We start from the raw sequence: 14098 nt of genomic DNA on the forward strand, positions 1-14098 counted from the left end.
ACGACGCTGAGCAGGGAAAGGCTGCAGGTCAGTGGGATGGGGATGCTGAGTATGAAGGGCTCCTGCCAACCACCCAGGGAGGTAAGCCTTGAGGAGACCGTGGCTTTGGTCCATGCTGCTGGTGGAAAACATTCCTGGCACAGGTCAGGCACAGCCCTGCGAGAAATTGGCCCTGTTTGGGAATTGCTCAGCTGCAGACAGCAAGACGTGCCTGTGGTCTGAGCTGAGCCCTGGGGGCAACCCTTACCTCAAGGATGCCAACCTGCCTGACGTCCCTGCAGGGGACAGGGTGCCATCTCTCCATCACCAAGACCTGGAGCCACCTTGCTCCGGGGGTTAGAGATAAAAAGAGTCCTGCCTGTCCAGGTAGACATTTCCCAGCCAAAGGGCTAGAAATATTCTTCTTTTTTTTGTTGCCTTCCTGCCATTTAAATCGCTCCCTGCTCCAAGACCTCAGGTACCTCCCTGTCCTGTCATCGAGGGACGTCCCAGGTGAAGGGTTTGGGTGCCTCCAGATGATGCTGTCAGCGGCAGGGTGCTGGTGCCACCCATCTGACGGATGTGTCTGTCTGTTTGTTTTTAGCCGGACGTCCTGCTGCCTCACCTGGGCCTCGCGAGTTGGTTTGCAAGGCTGCAGCAGCCACCCCCCCGCTGCTTCGTGCCCTGCGAGGCCCCGCTCTGTCCCCTCCTCCATCCATTGCCATCTCTCATGCATCACTGGGGCAGGGAGGGGGGGGGGCTCCGCAGGGGGCTGCCACCCTCCCTAACTCTTGCCATCCCATCCAGGGACTCTGGTCACAGTGCTCAATGGACCCATCCTAGCTCTGGACAGTGACCAGGGCAGCAATGCCATGGTGACCTACCAGCTCCTGGAGGCATCCCTTGACTTCTTCGTTATCGACAACAGGACAGGTGGGGTGGCTCAACAGGTCCCCCTCCCCAGCCTGGGGCCACCAGGCAGCCGTGGGGTCTGTCACCTGGCTTTTGCCCTCCTCCAGGTGTCATTTCAGTGAAGCGTGGTGACGTGATAGACCGAGAGGCTTTGCCAGACCCTTGCCTGGAGTTCACGCTGGTGGCTTGTGACGTAGGGGGGCTGAACAGCACGGCCAGCCTGGCAGTGACCATCCTGGATGACAATGACAACCACCCCGTCTTCCAGCCAGCGTCTGTCACGGCATGGCTGCGGGAAAACAGCCCCCCAGGTCAGGAGAGGTCTGGGACTGGATGTGAGGGTGGGCAATGGGGAGACCTGGGTGTTCCCCTGGGACTGTGAAGATCCAGATCCCAGTGTCAGGGCTGGCCAGGATGGGATTGAAGGGAAAATTTGGGAATTGGGGCTGCCCACATTGCTTGACGGTGTTTGCCTTGGGACTGGGGGCTTGTTGCTACCCTCGCTTGAGAGGGCCCTGTCCCCCCTTTCCAGGCTTCTCCGTCCTCCAGGTGATGGCCACGGATGCCGACAGTGGCCTCAACCAGCAGCTGGATTACCGGATCAAGGGCGGCGGCCAGGACAGGTTCCTGATTGATGCCGCCACTGGGGTGATCCGCGTGGCCAACATCAGCATTGACCGGGAGGAGCGGGATGCTTACCGGCTGACGGTGGTGGCCGTGGACCAGGGCACGCCAGCGCTCTCAGGCACTGCCACCATCAGCCTCTTCATCGATGACGTCAATGACTGCCGGCCCGAGTTCATCAACCCCATCCAGACAGTCAGTGTCCTCGAGTCAGCCGCCCCCGGCACTGTGGTGGCTGAGGTGACCGCCATTGACCGGGACCTGAACCCTCGCCTGGAGTACTACCTGCTGGAGATTGTGGCCCGTGATGACACGGATGCGCTGGTGCCCGACCAGCAAGGAGCATTCATGGTGGATTTTAGGACAGGTAGGAGAGCAGGAAGGGTGGCGCGGGCAGCGCGGACCCCTCTCCTCACTTCTGCTTCTTCTTCTCTGCCTGGAGGTAGGTGTCTGAGGCATGGGGAGATGATGCTCCCCTCCTGTCTCCCCGCTCTCCTCCTCCAGCTGCCCCATCTCACCCTGTCCTGTCCTCTCTTCCCCATCCAACTGACTTAACTAACCCTTTTCTTTCCTTTCCTGCTCTCTGCCTGCCAGGTTTGTCTCTGTGTCTGTGTTCATTTCTCTCTCCGTGCCATCCGTCGCCTCCCTCCATCTCACCCATCACCATTGCAGGCAGCCCTGCTGCGGGCCGGGGGCTGCTCAGCCTTGGCAGACCAGACGCAGGCACCCTCACTGGGGGGAGTAGGGGGGCAACTCTGGGGTAAGTGGTGGGCAGCGGGCTCTACCCTCAGGGAAGGAGGGCCAGGAGCTCCCCACATCTGTTTTGGAAGCACAGAGCTGATCCGGGAAAGAAAAGCACCCTTGTTGGAAAGGATATGGGACAAGACTCTTAAAGACACCTGGATGCTGAGCTAAGGTAGATGGGGGTCATGCAGGGGAGCAGCAGCAGTTGCTCCCAAACCCCTCTCGTCCGCACAACCCAAACCCTTACCCTGGCTGAGGCAGCGTAAGACCCAGTTAGCTGGGCAGAGCGGAGCAGGCAGGAAGGCAGGAGATGGAGAGCAGAGGGAGAGAAGTTGTCTTCTCCCATAGCTATTGAGTGTTTTCCCTGTTTAGCCTTTGGGGAGAGGCAGAGAGCAAGGGCAGTAGAGGGTGCAGCAGTCGGCTGGTGCAGACCAGTCTGCCGAGGATCCTCGGTGGGGGGACGCAGGCACAGCCTGTGACCCCCATCTTTTTGGGGTTCCCAGGAGCTGTGAAGATCAAAACCCCCCTCAACCGGGAACTGGTGGCCACCTACGAGGTCACCATCTCCGTCCATGACAATGCCAGTGAAGTCATCGACCATTCGGTCAGCGTGCCCAACGGTAAGCATGGGCTCCTGCCAGGCAGCGCGGGGCTAGGGCTGGTGGCTACAAGGGGCTGGCACAGCCTTTCCAGGCACCAGCACAGCTTCTGGGTAGCCAGCAGCTCTCCCACCTCCATCTCCATCCTGACCAGCAACATTTCCAGTGGGAGCAGTCCTGGTCCAACTCCCAGCAGGTTCAGGTTCTCCTCTGAGCCCTCCTTTAGTGAATGGCCTGGACATCCCAGGGCTGCACTGGGGATGGAGAGGACCATGTGCCTATAGCCATACCATGGGAGACACCTGTTTCTTCATTAGCATCCCCATGACGTCTTGCCACCCTGCTCCTGGTAAATCCAGGCCCGTGTGTGAGAAAGCACACACAGATCAGGAGTAGGTCTGAAGTAGGTGAGACTGTCCTACAGCCAGCTCAGGGCATAGCAGCTTTGCTGAATATTGCCATTTTTCTTAATGAACCAGCTCCATTTAGTTGGCTTTCCTGGAGTTTCATGCTTGTATCTTTACAAGCGTCCTTTCTCCCATCCTTCCTTCCCTTCTCTTTCTCACTTGTCCTCTTCCTCTTATCTTCCTCTGTGGTCTCCATCATGGCCACAGCCAAGCTGACAGTCAATATCTTGGACGTCAATGACAACACGCCCCGCTTCCGCCCCTTTGGGGTCACCTATTTCACCGAAAGGATCCTGGAGGGAGCCACACAGGGCACCACACTCATCTCCATCTCAGCGGTGGACCCGGACAAAGGTGCCAATGGGCAGATCACCTACGAGCTGCTGAATCTCTCCCCGGAAGGCTACGCCTGCCTCGAAGACCAGTCAACAGGTCAGTGGCCTGGGGAGGTGGGAGTCTGGGGCAGGTCGGTGGCCTGCGGCAGGTTTCTCATTTCAGGGTCTGCCATCCTCTAGGGAAGGTCGTGGCCAACAGGACAGTGGACTATGAGGAGGTGCAGTGGTTGAACTTTACCATCCGAGCTTCCGACAACGGCTCTCCCCGCAGATCCGCTGAGATCCCTGTGTACCTCCAGATAGTGGACATCAATGACAACAATCCCGTTTTCAGCCAACCATCCTATCAGGTGAGCTGGGCTCCCCCATCCAAGTCCGTGTGGGGCTGGGCAGTGCCTGCCTGGAAAGGACAGGCACAGAGCTGGGGGTTTTCTGGAACACTTTCTCTTCCCTCTGTCTGTGCTTGAACTGTCTGAAGAAGGTGGTCAACCCACCAATGTACTCTGTGTGAACATCTTGTTCTGGTCCTGCTGTGTCCACCCCTGGATGCCACCCTGCACCCTTGGTTACTGCCCACTAAAACAGCAAGTGATGCAGCAACCAGTCCTGCCTGCTCCCTTTGCTTGCAGAAAGCTGTCTTTGAGGACGTGCCGTTGGGTACGGTCATCCTGAGGGTCAAGGCCACGGATGCAGATTCTGGGCGTTTTGCTCTCATCCAGTACAGCCTGGGGGATGGAGAGGGCAAGTTTGGGATAAATCCCAACACGGTAAGGAGCCAACCAAGGTCGGAACAGAGGGAGAAGGGAGGGGAGGCTGAGATAGTCCCACCTTGTGCCTTGGTCCCGCACCTCACCTTCTGCCCCTTCTTGAGTACCAGCTCTGCCAGACGAGATCCACCTGAAGGTCTCTATGTGCTGCAGGGTGACATCTACATCCTGTCAGCCCTGGACCGGGAGAAGAAGGATCACTACACACTGACAGCCGTGGCCAGGGATAACCCTGGGGATGTCTCCAGTAACCGTCGGGAGAACTCCGTGCAGGTAGGGCTCTCCTCCTCCCACCACCCCTCATGTGGTAGTCCCCGGCAAGAAGGTGTTAAACCTCAGGCTTTCCTCCCCAGCAGGCTTGCTGGTGGCTCTGGGGAGGAATTAAGCAGAAGGAAGAGCACATGACCCCAGGGGCTGTGGGGTAGATGGTGCAGGGGACTTTGTGCCGCGGGAACGGCACGTCGGCAGGAGGGGATGGAGCAGAAGGGGCAGGGGAGGGTGATGCTATTGTCTGCAATTGCTCCAGCATGAATGGGTGCCCCGGCCACGGTGGCCCCCATTGTTGGAAGCAGGAATTCAGCTAGCAGAGCTAAACGAATAGCAGGAAGGGCACCGCGCTCCTGCAGCGGAGCCACGGGTCACAGCAGGGGTACGGCCCCCAGGGGCTGCCCGGCTGTCTCCAGCCTCACGTCACCCAGCCGGCTGTGCTTTGTCGAAGGTGCTGATCACAGTCCTGGACATCAACGACTTCAGGCCCCAGTTCAGCAAGAGCCAGTTCAGCACCAGTGTCTACGAGAACGAGCCAGCAGGGACATCAGTGATCACCATGACCGCCACCGACCTGGACGAAGGGGATAATGGCGTGATGACCTACAGCATCGAGGGCCCCGGAGCAGGTAGGTGCTGGCAGTGAGAGGCTCCTCCCCAGGGAGGAGGGTTATGATGAGGAGCAATTAGAGGAGACATAGGGGTCAAACCTACATCCCATGTCCTGCAGCTGGTTTGGAGCAAAGTTGTGCACGCACTCCCAGGAGCAATACCGAAAGCATGGAGCTTTCGGTATTGCTCCACAGTTCCCAGTTCCTCATGGCGTGGCATGTTACAGCTTTGCCTGCCTTCGTCCTGCAGCCCAGCCTTGGCTTATCCTCTTGTCTGCCCCAGCAGGACTTGCTATGTACACAAGTGTGTCTTGGAGCAAACCCACTGCACACTTTAGAGGAAAGCTAAGAAGGGCTAGGAGGTTGTGGGTAGATAGTGATAGTGCCTGAAATCCAGTATATCTCTGCACACCAAGGAGTGATGGGAACCAGGCAAAAGCCAGCATAAATGTAGAGGGGAATGGCAGAACGTTCATTTTCCTGAGACCCATGGGCTCCTCTGACCACTGCCTTGTCCCAGCCTGGACAGGAGTGAAACACAGCCCGGGGTGGCCTGGGAGCAGGGCCCTTGGCACTGCCCAGTGGCAGGGATGCGGCAGTGGGCAGGGATGCTCTGAAAACCCTGAGACCATCCACACCCCTGGCCTCAGGCAGCCGGCTCTGCTCCATCACCCCTTGACAGGGATTTCCCACCAATGAAGGAGTGTGCTTCAGCTGGTATACTGGTTTCTAATCATAATTTATCTGGTGCGAAGTGTCCTGAGCCAGAGATGTGTTTTTTCTGCACCCAGAGGCTTTCAAGATCAATAAAAACTCCGGGCTCGTCATGTCCCGGCGGCGCTTGCAGTCCTACGAGAGGTTCAACCTGACCGTAGTGGCCACAGACAAGGGGCGTCCGCCTCTCTGGGGGACCACCATGCTCCACGTCGAGGTCATCGACATCAATGACAACCGCCCCGTCTTTGTCCGCCCGCCCAACGGCACCATCCTGCACATCAAGGAGGTAAATCCCTTGAGAGGGAGCGGGGCTCACGGCATGCCGAGACCGTGCCCAGGAGCGCTCCTGCCTACCGGTGGCAAAATCCAATCTCCATCTCCACCCGGGATGGAACAAGACCTTGATTTAACACGTGGCAAGAAGGTTTGGGTCATGGGGCTGGACAGTCAATACAGCCCTTCTCCATATGTGGGAGCAGGGATGCTGAGGCAGCTTTGGGGAACAGAAACCCTGGCAGCACACAAAATAAGGAAACAGCCGGTCGCTGCATGGCGAGCCTGTTTATAAACAAGGGCTGAAATGCTGACATTTAAGATATTTCTCCTTTCTGGGAAGCCGGGCTTGGCTCAGCCAGTCCCCAGCGCATGCATGGAGCAGCCGCCCTGCTGAAGGGAATCATGGCTCCACGTTGCCAGCCCCCAGTTGGGTTTTGGGCAGCGGGAGCCTGCTGACCCCAGTACAAGGGGGTTTGGAGTGGCAGGGGGAGCAGGCGGTTTGCGTGCAATGCCAGGGCTGAGGGGCTGCACGTGTGCAAGCAGGAGATCCCCCTGCGGTCCAACGTCTACGAGGTCTACGCCACGGACAAAGACGAGGGCCTCAACGGAGCGGTGCTCTACAACCTGCTGAAAACCGGGGCGGGGAACAAAGACTGGGAGTATTTCAGCATCGACTCGGTCAGCGGGCTGATCCAGACGGCCATGCGGCTGGACCGGGAGAAGCAGGCAGTGTACAACGTGAGCCAGGCAGCAGCGCACCCGCGAGGTGGCTGGGATGGTCCTCAAGGCTGCGGGCCTGGTGCAGGGCTGGTGGGATGCAAGTGATGTGGTGGGGATGGGTCAGCTGCCACAGTCATGAAGATGTCACACCTTAGCAGGAACTGGGTGGTTATCAAGTGCCATTGGGGAGTTGCATCCTGGTGGGCCAGCTCCCAATTCCCTGTTAAATCCCCCCAAAATCCTCCACCACCCAGCTGTCCTCTCTGTCCTTGCCTCAGCAATGTCTCCTGGCCCACGTGGCTTTGCCCAGGATGGCCCTTTTGCCTCTCTCCCCAGCTGATCATCGTGGCCTGCGACCAGGGCCAGCCAGCCTATGAGACCATGCAGCCCCTTCAGGTTGCGCTCGATGACATCGATGACAATGAGCCCATCTTCCTCAGGCCACCCGTAAGGCGCCAGGATGGAGGGGATGGCACACAGGGGATGCAGGGATGGGGATGCCGGCGAGCACATGCGATGGAGCATGCACTGCTGGGCATCACCATGGTGGGGAGCATGATGGGATTTGTCTGCTTTTATTTAAAGCCACCTCAATGCTCATAACCCTCCCTTCTCCTGGGGTCTCTGGCAGAGGGACAGTCCCCAATACCAGGCGCTTTCCATCCCTGAGCACTCACAGCCAGGCACTGTGGTGGGAAACGTCACCGGGGCAGTGGATGCGGATGAGGGCTCCAATGCCATCGTCTACTACTTCATAGCAGGTAGGTGCCAAGCAGGGAGGGGATGGGCAGCTCTGCATCCCCCTGCACCCCCCTCACCAAGGGTTTCCTTCACTCCCATCATCTCCTCGCTGCCTTTCTGCCCTGGTCAACGGGCAAGGTGACATTTCAGAAATGCTGAGCCCGAAGGGGACTAACTGGGGACCCCTTTCTGCACCCAGCTGGGAACCAGGAGAGCAACTTCCAGCTGAGTCGAGAGGGGAAGCTGCAGGTCTTGCAAGACCTGGACCGGGAGAAGGAGCCGTACTACTCCATCATCGTCAAAGCGTCCAGCCAGAGGAACTGGTCCCCTCGCTGGGGCCAGCAGGCAGGCAGAGCCCAGCCCTGGGACCTCAGTGAGGACCTGACCCTTCAGGAGGTGCGGATCTTCCTGGATGACATCAATGACCAGTCCCCCCAGTTCACCAAGTCGGAGTACACAGCGGGTAAGGGGTGCCGGGGTCTGGGGGCACACCAGGAGCCAGAGATGCTCCGGGGAAAATCCAGCCGGATGAAGGGGCAGTGAGAGCCAGCCTGGCCCCAGGTCCCTGTCCCATCTCTCTCTCAAAGGGGTTGCCACCGACGCCAAGGTGGGATCGGAGCTGATCAGAGTGGTCGCAGTGGACACCGATGTGGGCAATAACAGCCTGGTCTTGTACAACATCTTGGGCATCCGCTACATCAAGCAACACTCCAACGACTCCGAGGAGGTGGCCAACATCTTCAGCATCGGTGCGTACCCTGCATGCTGCAGGAGCATGGGGCCATGGCCAGAGATATCTCTGTGGCCAAAGACGTCCCCATGGCCAGGGTCACTAATCCTGGGCTTGTGACGGTCCTTCCCGCAGGAACCCTTGATGGGATCCTGCGAACCTTTGACCTCTTCACGGCCTACAACCCCGGCTACTTTGTGGTGGACATCATGGCCTCTGACCTGGTAGGCCACAACGACACAGCCATTGTGGGGATTTACATCCTGCGGGATGACCAGCGGGTCAAAATCATCATCAATGAGATTCCTGACAAAGTCAGGCAGTTTGAGGAGGAGTTCATCAGCCTGCTTTCCAACATCACAGGCGCCATTGTCAACACCGATGATGTGCAGGTAACCATCCACCTTTGAGATTGCTTCAAGGGGTAGGTAACCTTCCACGTGCTGCTTGGGAGGTCTCCTTTGAGGGTTCCCTGTCTGTATAAACCATAGACACCCCTGAGCTCTGAAGGTGATGGATACACCCCAGGCTGGGATGTATTGAAGGGATCCAGACCAAGCCCATGCCAGGCTTGAGGGTCTCTTGCCATGTGAGCACACCTTGGGACATGCCCGGGAGATGTCCTGGGAGGAGGTACCTCTCCCGCACTGCAGACCTTGCTGTCTTTCCCCAGTTCCATGTTGACAAGAAAGGTCGGGTGAACTTCGCGCAGACAGAGCTTCTGATCCACGTGGTGAACAGGGAGACCAACCGCATCCTGGACGTGCAACGGTACGTCACCTGGCCCATCACCCAGCCCATCACCTGGCCTGCTAAGTCCTCAGGGACCCTCATTAATGTCAAGATGCCCAAGCAACCCTTCTCTTCCCAGGGTGATTCAGATGATAGATGAGAACAAGGAGCAGCTGAGGAACCTCTTCAGGAACTACAACGTGCTGGATGTGCAGCCCGCCATCACTGCCCGGGCCCCAGATGACCTCTCGGCTCTGCAGGTAACCACCCAGTTGGGGCTGGAGATGGCTGCTGCTCGCAGGTGGGATGATGTCCCTTCCCATCCTCCATGGCCATCCATGGCCTGGAGAGATGTTTCACCCAAATAATTTTGGGTGGGTGCCCACCGCCAGGTACTGGCTCTGTGCCAGAGGTTGCCACTACCCTTCTGTCTCTCCTAGATGGCGATCATCGTGCTGGCTGTCCTGCTCTTCCTGGCTGCCATGCTCTTCATCCTCATGAACTGGTACTACAGGACAGTGTGAGTAAAGCCCGGGCTCTGTCCCACTGGCTGCAATCTTCCCACGGGCCAGGGGGACCCATGTGACTTCTCCCAACCCTGGCAGTGCCAGCAAGCAAAGGAGGGCATCTGTTTCCCAACACCTTCTGCAGCAGAGCTCAGCCTGGGTTCAGAAATTGCCCCTCTTCCCCCCAAATATAATGGTTTTAATACTGATAGTGCCTCTCCCTGCCAAGCTTGCTGTCCCAGGGCTGTTTGCAGGGCTGTTGCAAATCTGTGTCCTCTTCTCCTTTCGAGCATCTTCTTTATTTTCTTCCCTGATTTGCTGTATTTCTTTCACAGGCACAAAAGGAAATTGAAAGCCATAGTGGCTGGCTCCACCGGTGAGCAGCATTTGGGGTTTTCCAGCTGCATGAGACAGCAGGGTGCATGAAGAGCATGGAGGGGGTACACAGGGAGACGCGGGGGATGTCAGCAGGGTATAAATCAGAAGCGCTCCTGCCCAGTGAGGTGCGATGGTGGGAGGCTTTTCTCAGCATCCAGGCTCTGCCAGTGCCTTTTTGGTTGCCGAGTTTCCCTCCCCGATAAAGGAGTGCCGCCCCCTGGTTTGCTGCTCAGCCCACCGACATGCCGCCCTGTAACCCCTGCCCCTGCCTTTTGCAGGGAATAGAGGCTTCATGGACATCATGGACATGCCAAACACCAACAAGTACTCCTTCGATGGGTGCGTTCTCCCTTTCCTTCCTCTCCATGGTTTGCCACCTTGCAGGATCGCAGGCTGCTCCCGAGAGAGGGATGCCTGCGTTTTGCAGCCAGGGATGCGCAGGAGGTGGAGACGTGATGCCTCTCTGCTGTGCGGAGGGATGCCGCCAGGCATGCCATGTGGGGCATGACTCTGGCCCTGGGACGCGTGCTTGCCTTGAGAGCTTTCAAAGCCAAAAGACCTTATGCCTTCTCCTGTGACTCTGCCTCTGCCAATACTGGCCAGGCTTGGGGTAAGCAGAGATGATGGGTGAGTGTCAACACACATCTGGATCCAGAGCAGACAAATTCATGCCTGCACAGGGCAGGAGGAGGCAGCACAACCTCAGCATCCGGGCTCTGGATGGGGCTACAGATGATGCTGCTCTTTGCTTGCACTGAGGGCTGCTCCTTTCCCCTGGTCAGGGCCAACCCGGTGTGGCTGGACCCCTTCTGCAGGAATATGGAGCTGGCGGCACAGGCGGAGCACGAGGATGACCTGCCGGAGAACCTAAGTGAGATCACCGACCTCTGGAACAGCCCTGCCCGTACCCACGTGAGACACGGCCCCCACCAGGACACCTCCTCCCCATGCCTGACGCCCACACTGCCTCCTCAGCCACTCTCTCCTCCTGCAGGGGACCTTCGGGAGAGAGCCCTCCGCAGCCAAGCCCGAGGATGACCGCTACCTGCGGGCAGCCATCCAGGAGTACGACAACATTGCCAAGCTGGGGCAGATCATGCGGGAGGGACCCATCAAGGTGAGTGATGAGTTCGGGCATCCTCCACCAAGGGGTCTTCTACCGCTACGGCTTCCAGGTTCACGGCTGCAGCACCGGAGGGTGATGTTGCTCAAAAAAATGCTGGGATGAGACCAGCCTCCCTCCGACCAAACCATCTCCCTTGGATAACCTGTTGTCTCTCCCCCTCCGCTCAGGGCTCTCTCTTGAAGGTGGTCCTGGATGATTACATGCGCTTGAAAAAACTCTTTGCCCAGCGGATGGTGCATAAGGCCACCGCCAGTCAGGGGGACCGCTCCTCGGTCTCGGAGGTAGACGGGTTGTGCATGGGCATGGGGAGATGCTTGCCGTGCCCTCTGGGATGCAGTGTGTCTTCCCAGCCCTGCAGGCTGCGGTCACTCCCCGCGGCCATGGTCCCTGTCACCCAGTGGTCCCCCCAGTCTCTGCTTGGCCAAAATGAGCCAGACGCTGGTTTTCCACTGAGACTGCCAGTTCCCCACAGTGCCCCAGCTCTCGTGACCCCCCGTGTTTCCTCTGAGCATGAGCAGCACCCTCTCCCTCAGTCTCTCCCACCCTGGGGGAGGAACCCCCTCTTTGCGGAGTCGGCTCTGTCCATCACCTCCCTGTCTCTCTGCCAAGGCTGGCCAAGAAGCTGCGGGTCCCTGCACACACGTGGGCACATCTTCCCTCCCCTCTGCTCCTCTGAGCTTATCAACCCAGCAGGTTTTTGAGGCAAAAAGGCTGGGACAGAGGGTTTTGGTGCAGGAGGGCTGGTGGGGGGAGAAGCAGCTCCTCCCACAGCCTTCCCCCTCTTCATGGGGGGCAAAACATGGAGCAAACAGAGTGGAGGAGAGCAGTGGGACAGGAGACACCTTTCAGCCCTTCTGCCACCCATGCATCCTTGCCCTCATCGCCCTCCAACCCATCCAGCCTTCCCTTGACTCTTTTCCTTGTCTGCCTCCTGCACCACCACCCTCATACAAGCCCAAATGCCAACCCGGGTCCAAACCTCAGCCGCTGCAGAGGCTGCTGCGGGACACACCACCCAGCCGCCTGAGCTGAGGCACCCACCCAATGAGCGGGCGATCCAGCTGGAGATCATCATCGTGCTGTTGATCCTCACTGCCATGCTCTGAGGTTGCTTCAGAAGAGGAGGGTCCCATCCCTCCCGCTGGGCTCCAGCATTGCAGGTGGTTCAGAGGCAGGGAAGCCAGGATCTGTTCTGGCTGCGGTGGTGATTCCCCTGCTCCGTGGACCTTTTGCAGCTGATCCAGAAGGAGATGGAGGAGGAGGAGGAGCGCGGCCCCGGCCAGGGCAGCCTCCGCTTCCGACACAAGCAGCCAGTGGAGCTGAAAGGTCCCGACGGCATCCACATGGTGCACGGCAGCACGGGCACGCTGCTTGCCTCCGACCTCAACAGCCTGCCCGAGGATGACCAGAAGGTGCTGGGTCGCTCTCTGGAGACTCTGACCGCCGACTGCGGGGGCTACAGCGAGCACAACGCGAGCCCCGAGTCAGCCAAGTCGTTCATTTTATGTCCTGGCAGTGAAATGCGAACTTTTAACTTTTGCTGGTGCATGCGCTAAATTGCTTGCTTGTTCATATATTTATTTATTTTGCATGCATGCGTACACACACACTTCTTTAGTTCTGTTGAATTTAGTGCTATTAAAAATGAGTAACTGCAGTGGAAGTAGTCGGTGGAATTACTGAAGATCTTAAACAATCTGCAAGGCTCTTTCATGTAATTCTGATGAAATTATTCCTATGCCTACAATTTTCTCCATGTTGTTTCTACATAATTTCTCATATACAGAAACTGATGATCAAAGTTTTGCTTTTTTTTTTTTTTTTATTAAAAAAAAAGGGGTTTTTTTTTAAAAAAAAAACGAAAAAGAAAAGCTAAACGAATCAAATGAGTCCAGGCTGGACAGGGGTGAAGGTGCAGTGAAGGTGCGGACGATGTGCCACCGCAGCATCCCCGGCGCAGGCTGGGGCCAAGCAGCCGTCACACCTTGACCGCGGGCACGGGGAGGGCCGGGGCAGTGCGGGGACAGGCCGAGCCCATTTGGCATTAACGTCACCTTTCTGGCAAGGAAAGACCAAAAAACAAAAACATTTCTCCATTTTGCTGGCTTTACCAAAACATGTTGCGACCTCGAAAAAGAGAGAGACTGACAATAACTGGGGCTTCTGGATGTGGAGTGCTCGTGCGTGTCTTTTATGCCCTTTTCTTTCCCCTTCTCTCTTGCTTTCAGGTTTGTTCGTTCGGGGGTTTGTTTCCAATCGTAACCTTGTGGAGAGTTTCGGGCATGGTCTGTTACGGGACTCAGAAATACACTGTCTATGGCTTTGGGTAACCTGTCTGTTGTCCTTCTTCCCCAGCCGTGCTGCGCCGCGCCAGATCCATCATACCCAAATCACCTTTTGAAGAGAAAACCCCCTTTTACCCTTAATTCACCCCTCCATCCATCAACTTCACGAGACGCCACCCTGGGTGTTGCTGCACCCTGGATTTGGGAGGAAGCATTAAACCTCCCCTAAGTTTGCCCCCCCTTGCCATGCCACCAGCGCCCCGGCACCCCAGGACAGGAAGGAGGGAGGCAACCAGCCGGGCTCATGGGAAGAGTTTATTTGCAGTGAGATGCTCCTGTGCACGCTCAGAACTGGGCGCCGCGGGCATTCCCCCTCCCGTGGCGGAGAGGGACGAGCCAGCGCCCCACTGTCCCTCGCCACCGCAGCTGGGTTGGCACAGGACCCCCCGAAGCGGGGTTGTGTTCGTGAAAGGAAATCTTTGTCCCCAAACTCACTCATTTTTTGTTCAGGAGATACTTAAAATATATATATCTATCTCCAGCAATCAGCTGGACACAAAATTAGTGTACTGCAAATGTCATGCAAAGCCGGGCATTGCAAGTAAATTTAATCCACTTTGTTTCTTCAACTGGTGACCGGGA

At 57.5% G+C, this 14098-nt stretch overlaps 2 protein-coding genes across 2 annotated transcripts in view; one reads left to right on the plus strand and one right to left on the minus strand.

The window, feature by feature from the left end:
- CDH23 (cadherin-related 23) overlaps positions 1-12727 on the plus strand; it is a 211058-nt gene extending 198331 nt beyond the window's left edge. The window contains exons 46-70 of the mRNA XM_009325979.1: positions 787-912; positions 999-1202; positions 1424-1882; positions 2763-2879; positions 3473-3697; positions 3781-3950; positions 4230-4367; positions 4521-4640; positions 5086-5263; positions 6037-6248; positions 6782-6976; positions 7295-7405; positions 7590-7719; positions 7899-8162; positions 8287-8448; positions 8565-8821; positions 9103-9200; positions 9301-9421; positions 9602-9681; positions 10003-10043; positions 10324-10384; positions 10828-10957; positions 11040-11162; positions 11339-11452; positions 12407-12727. Coding sequence (XP_009324254.1) covers positions 787-912; positions 999-1202; positions 1424-1882; positions 2763-2879; positions 3473-3697; positions 3781-3950; positions 4230-4367; positions 4521-4640; positions 5086-5263; positions 6037-6248; positions 6782-6976; positions 7295-7405; positions 7590-7719; positions 7899-8162; positions 8287-8448; positions 8565-8821; positions 9103-9200; positions 9301-9421; positions 9602-9681; positions 10003-10043; positions 10324-10384; positions 10828-10957; positions 11040-11162; positions 11339-11452; positions 12407-12727 — 4157 coding nt within the window. The remainder of the gene's footprint in view (positions 1-786; positions 913-998; positions 1203-1423; positions 1883-2762; positions 2880-3472; positions 3698-3780; positions 3951-4229; positions 4368-4520; positions 4641-5085; positions 5264-6036; positions 6249-6781; positions 6977-7294; positions 7406-7589; positions 7720-7898; positions 8163-8286; positions 8449-8564; positions 8822-9102; positions 9201-9300; positions 9422-9601; positions 9682-10002; positions 10044-10323; positions 10385-10827; positions 10958-11039; positions 11163-11338; positions 11453-12406) is intronic.
- Positions 12728-13395: 668 nt separating this feature from the next.
- Positions 13396-14098, minus strand: part of LOC103918601 (proactivator polypeptide-like) — a 7362-nt gene continuing 6659 nt past the window's right edge. The window contains 1 exon segment of the mRNA XM_009325980.1: positions 13396-13434. Coding sequence (XP_009324255.1) covers positions 13396-13434 — 39 coding nt within the window.

Source organism: Pygoscelis adeliae, unplaced genomic scaffold, assembly GCF_000699105.1.
Source record: "Pygoscelis adeliae isolate BGI_AS28 unplaced genomic scaffold, ASM69910v1 Scaffold4, whole genome shotgun sequence".
Classification (NCBI taxonomy): domain Eukaryota; kingdom Metazoa; phylum Chordata; class Aves; order Sphenisciformes; family Spheniscidae; genus Pygoscelis; species Pygoscelis adeliae.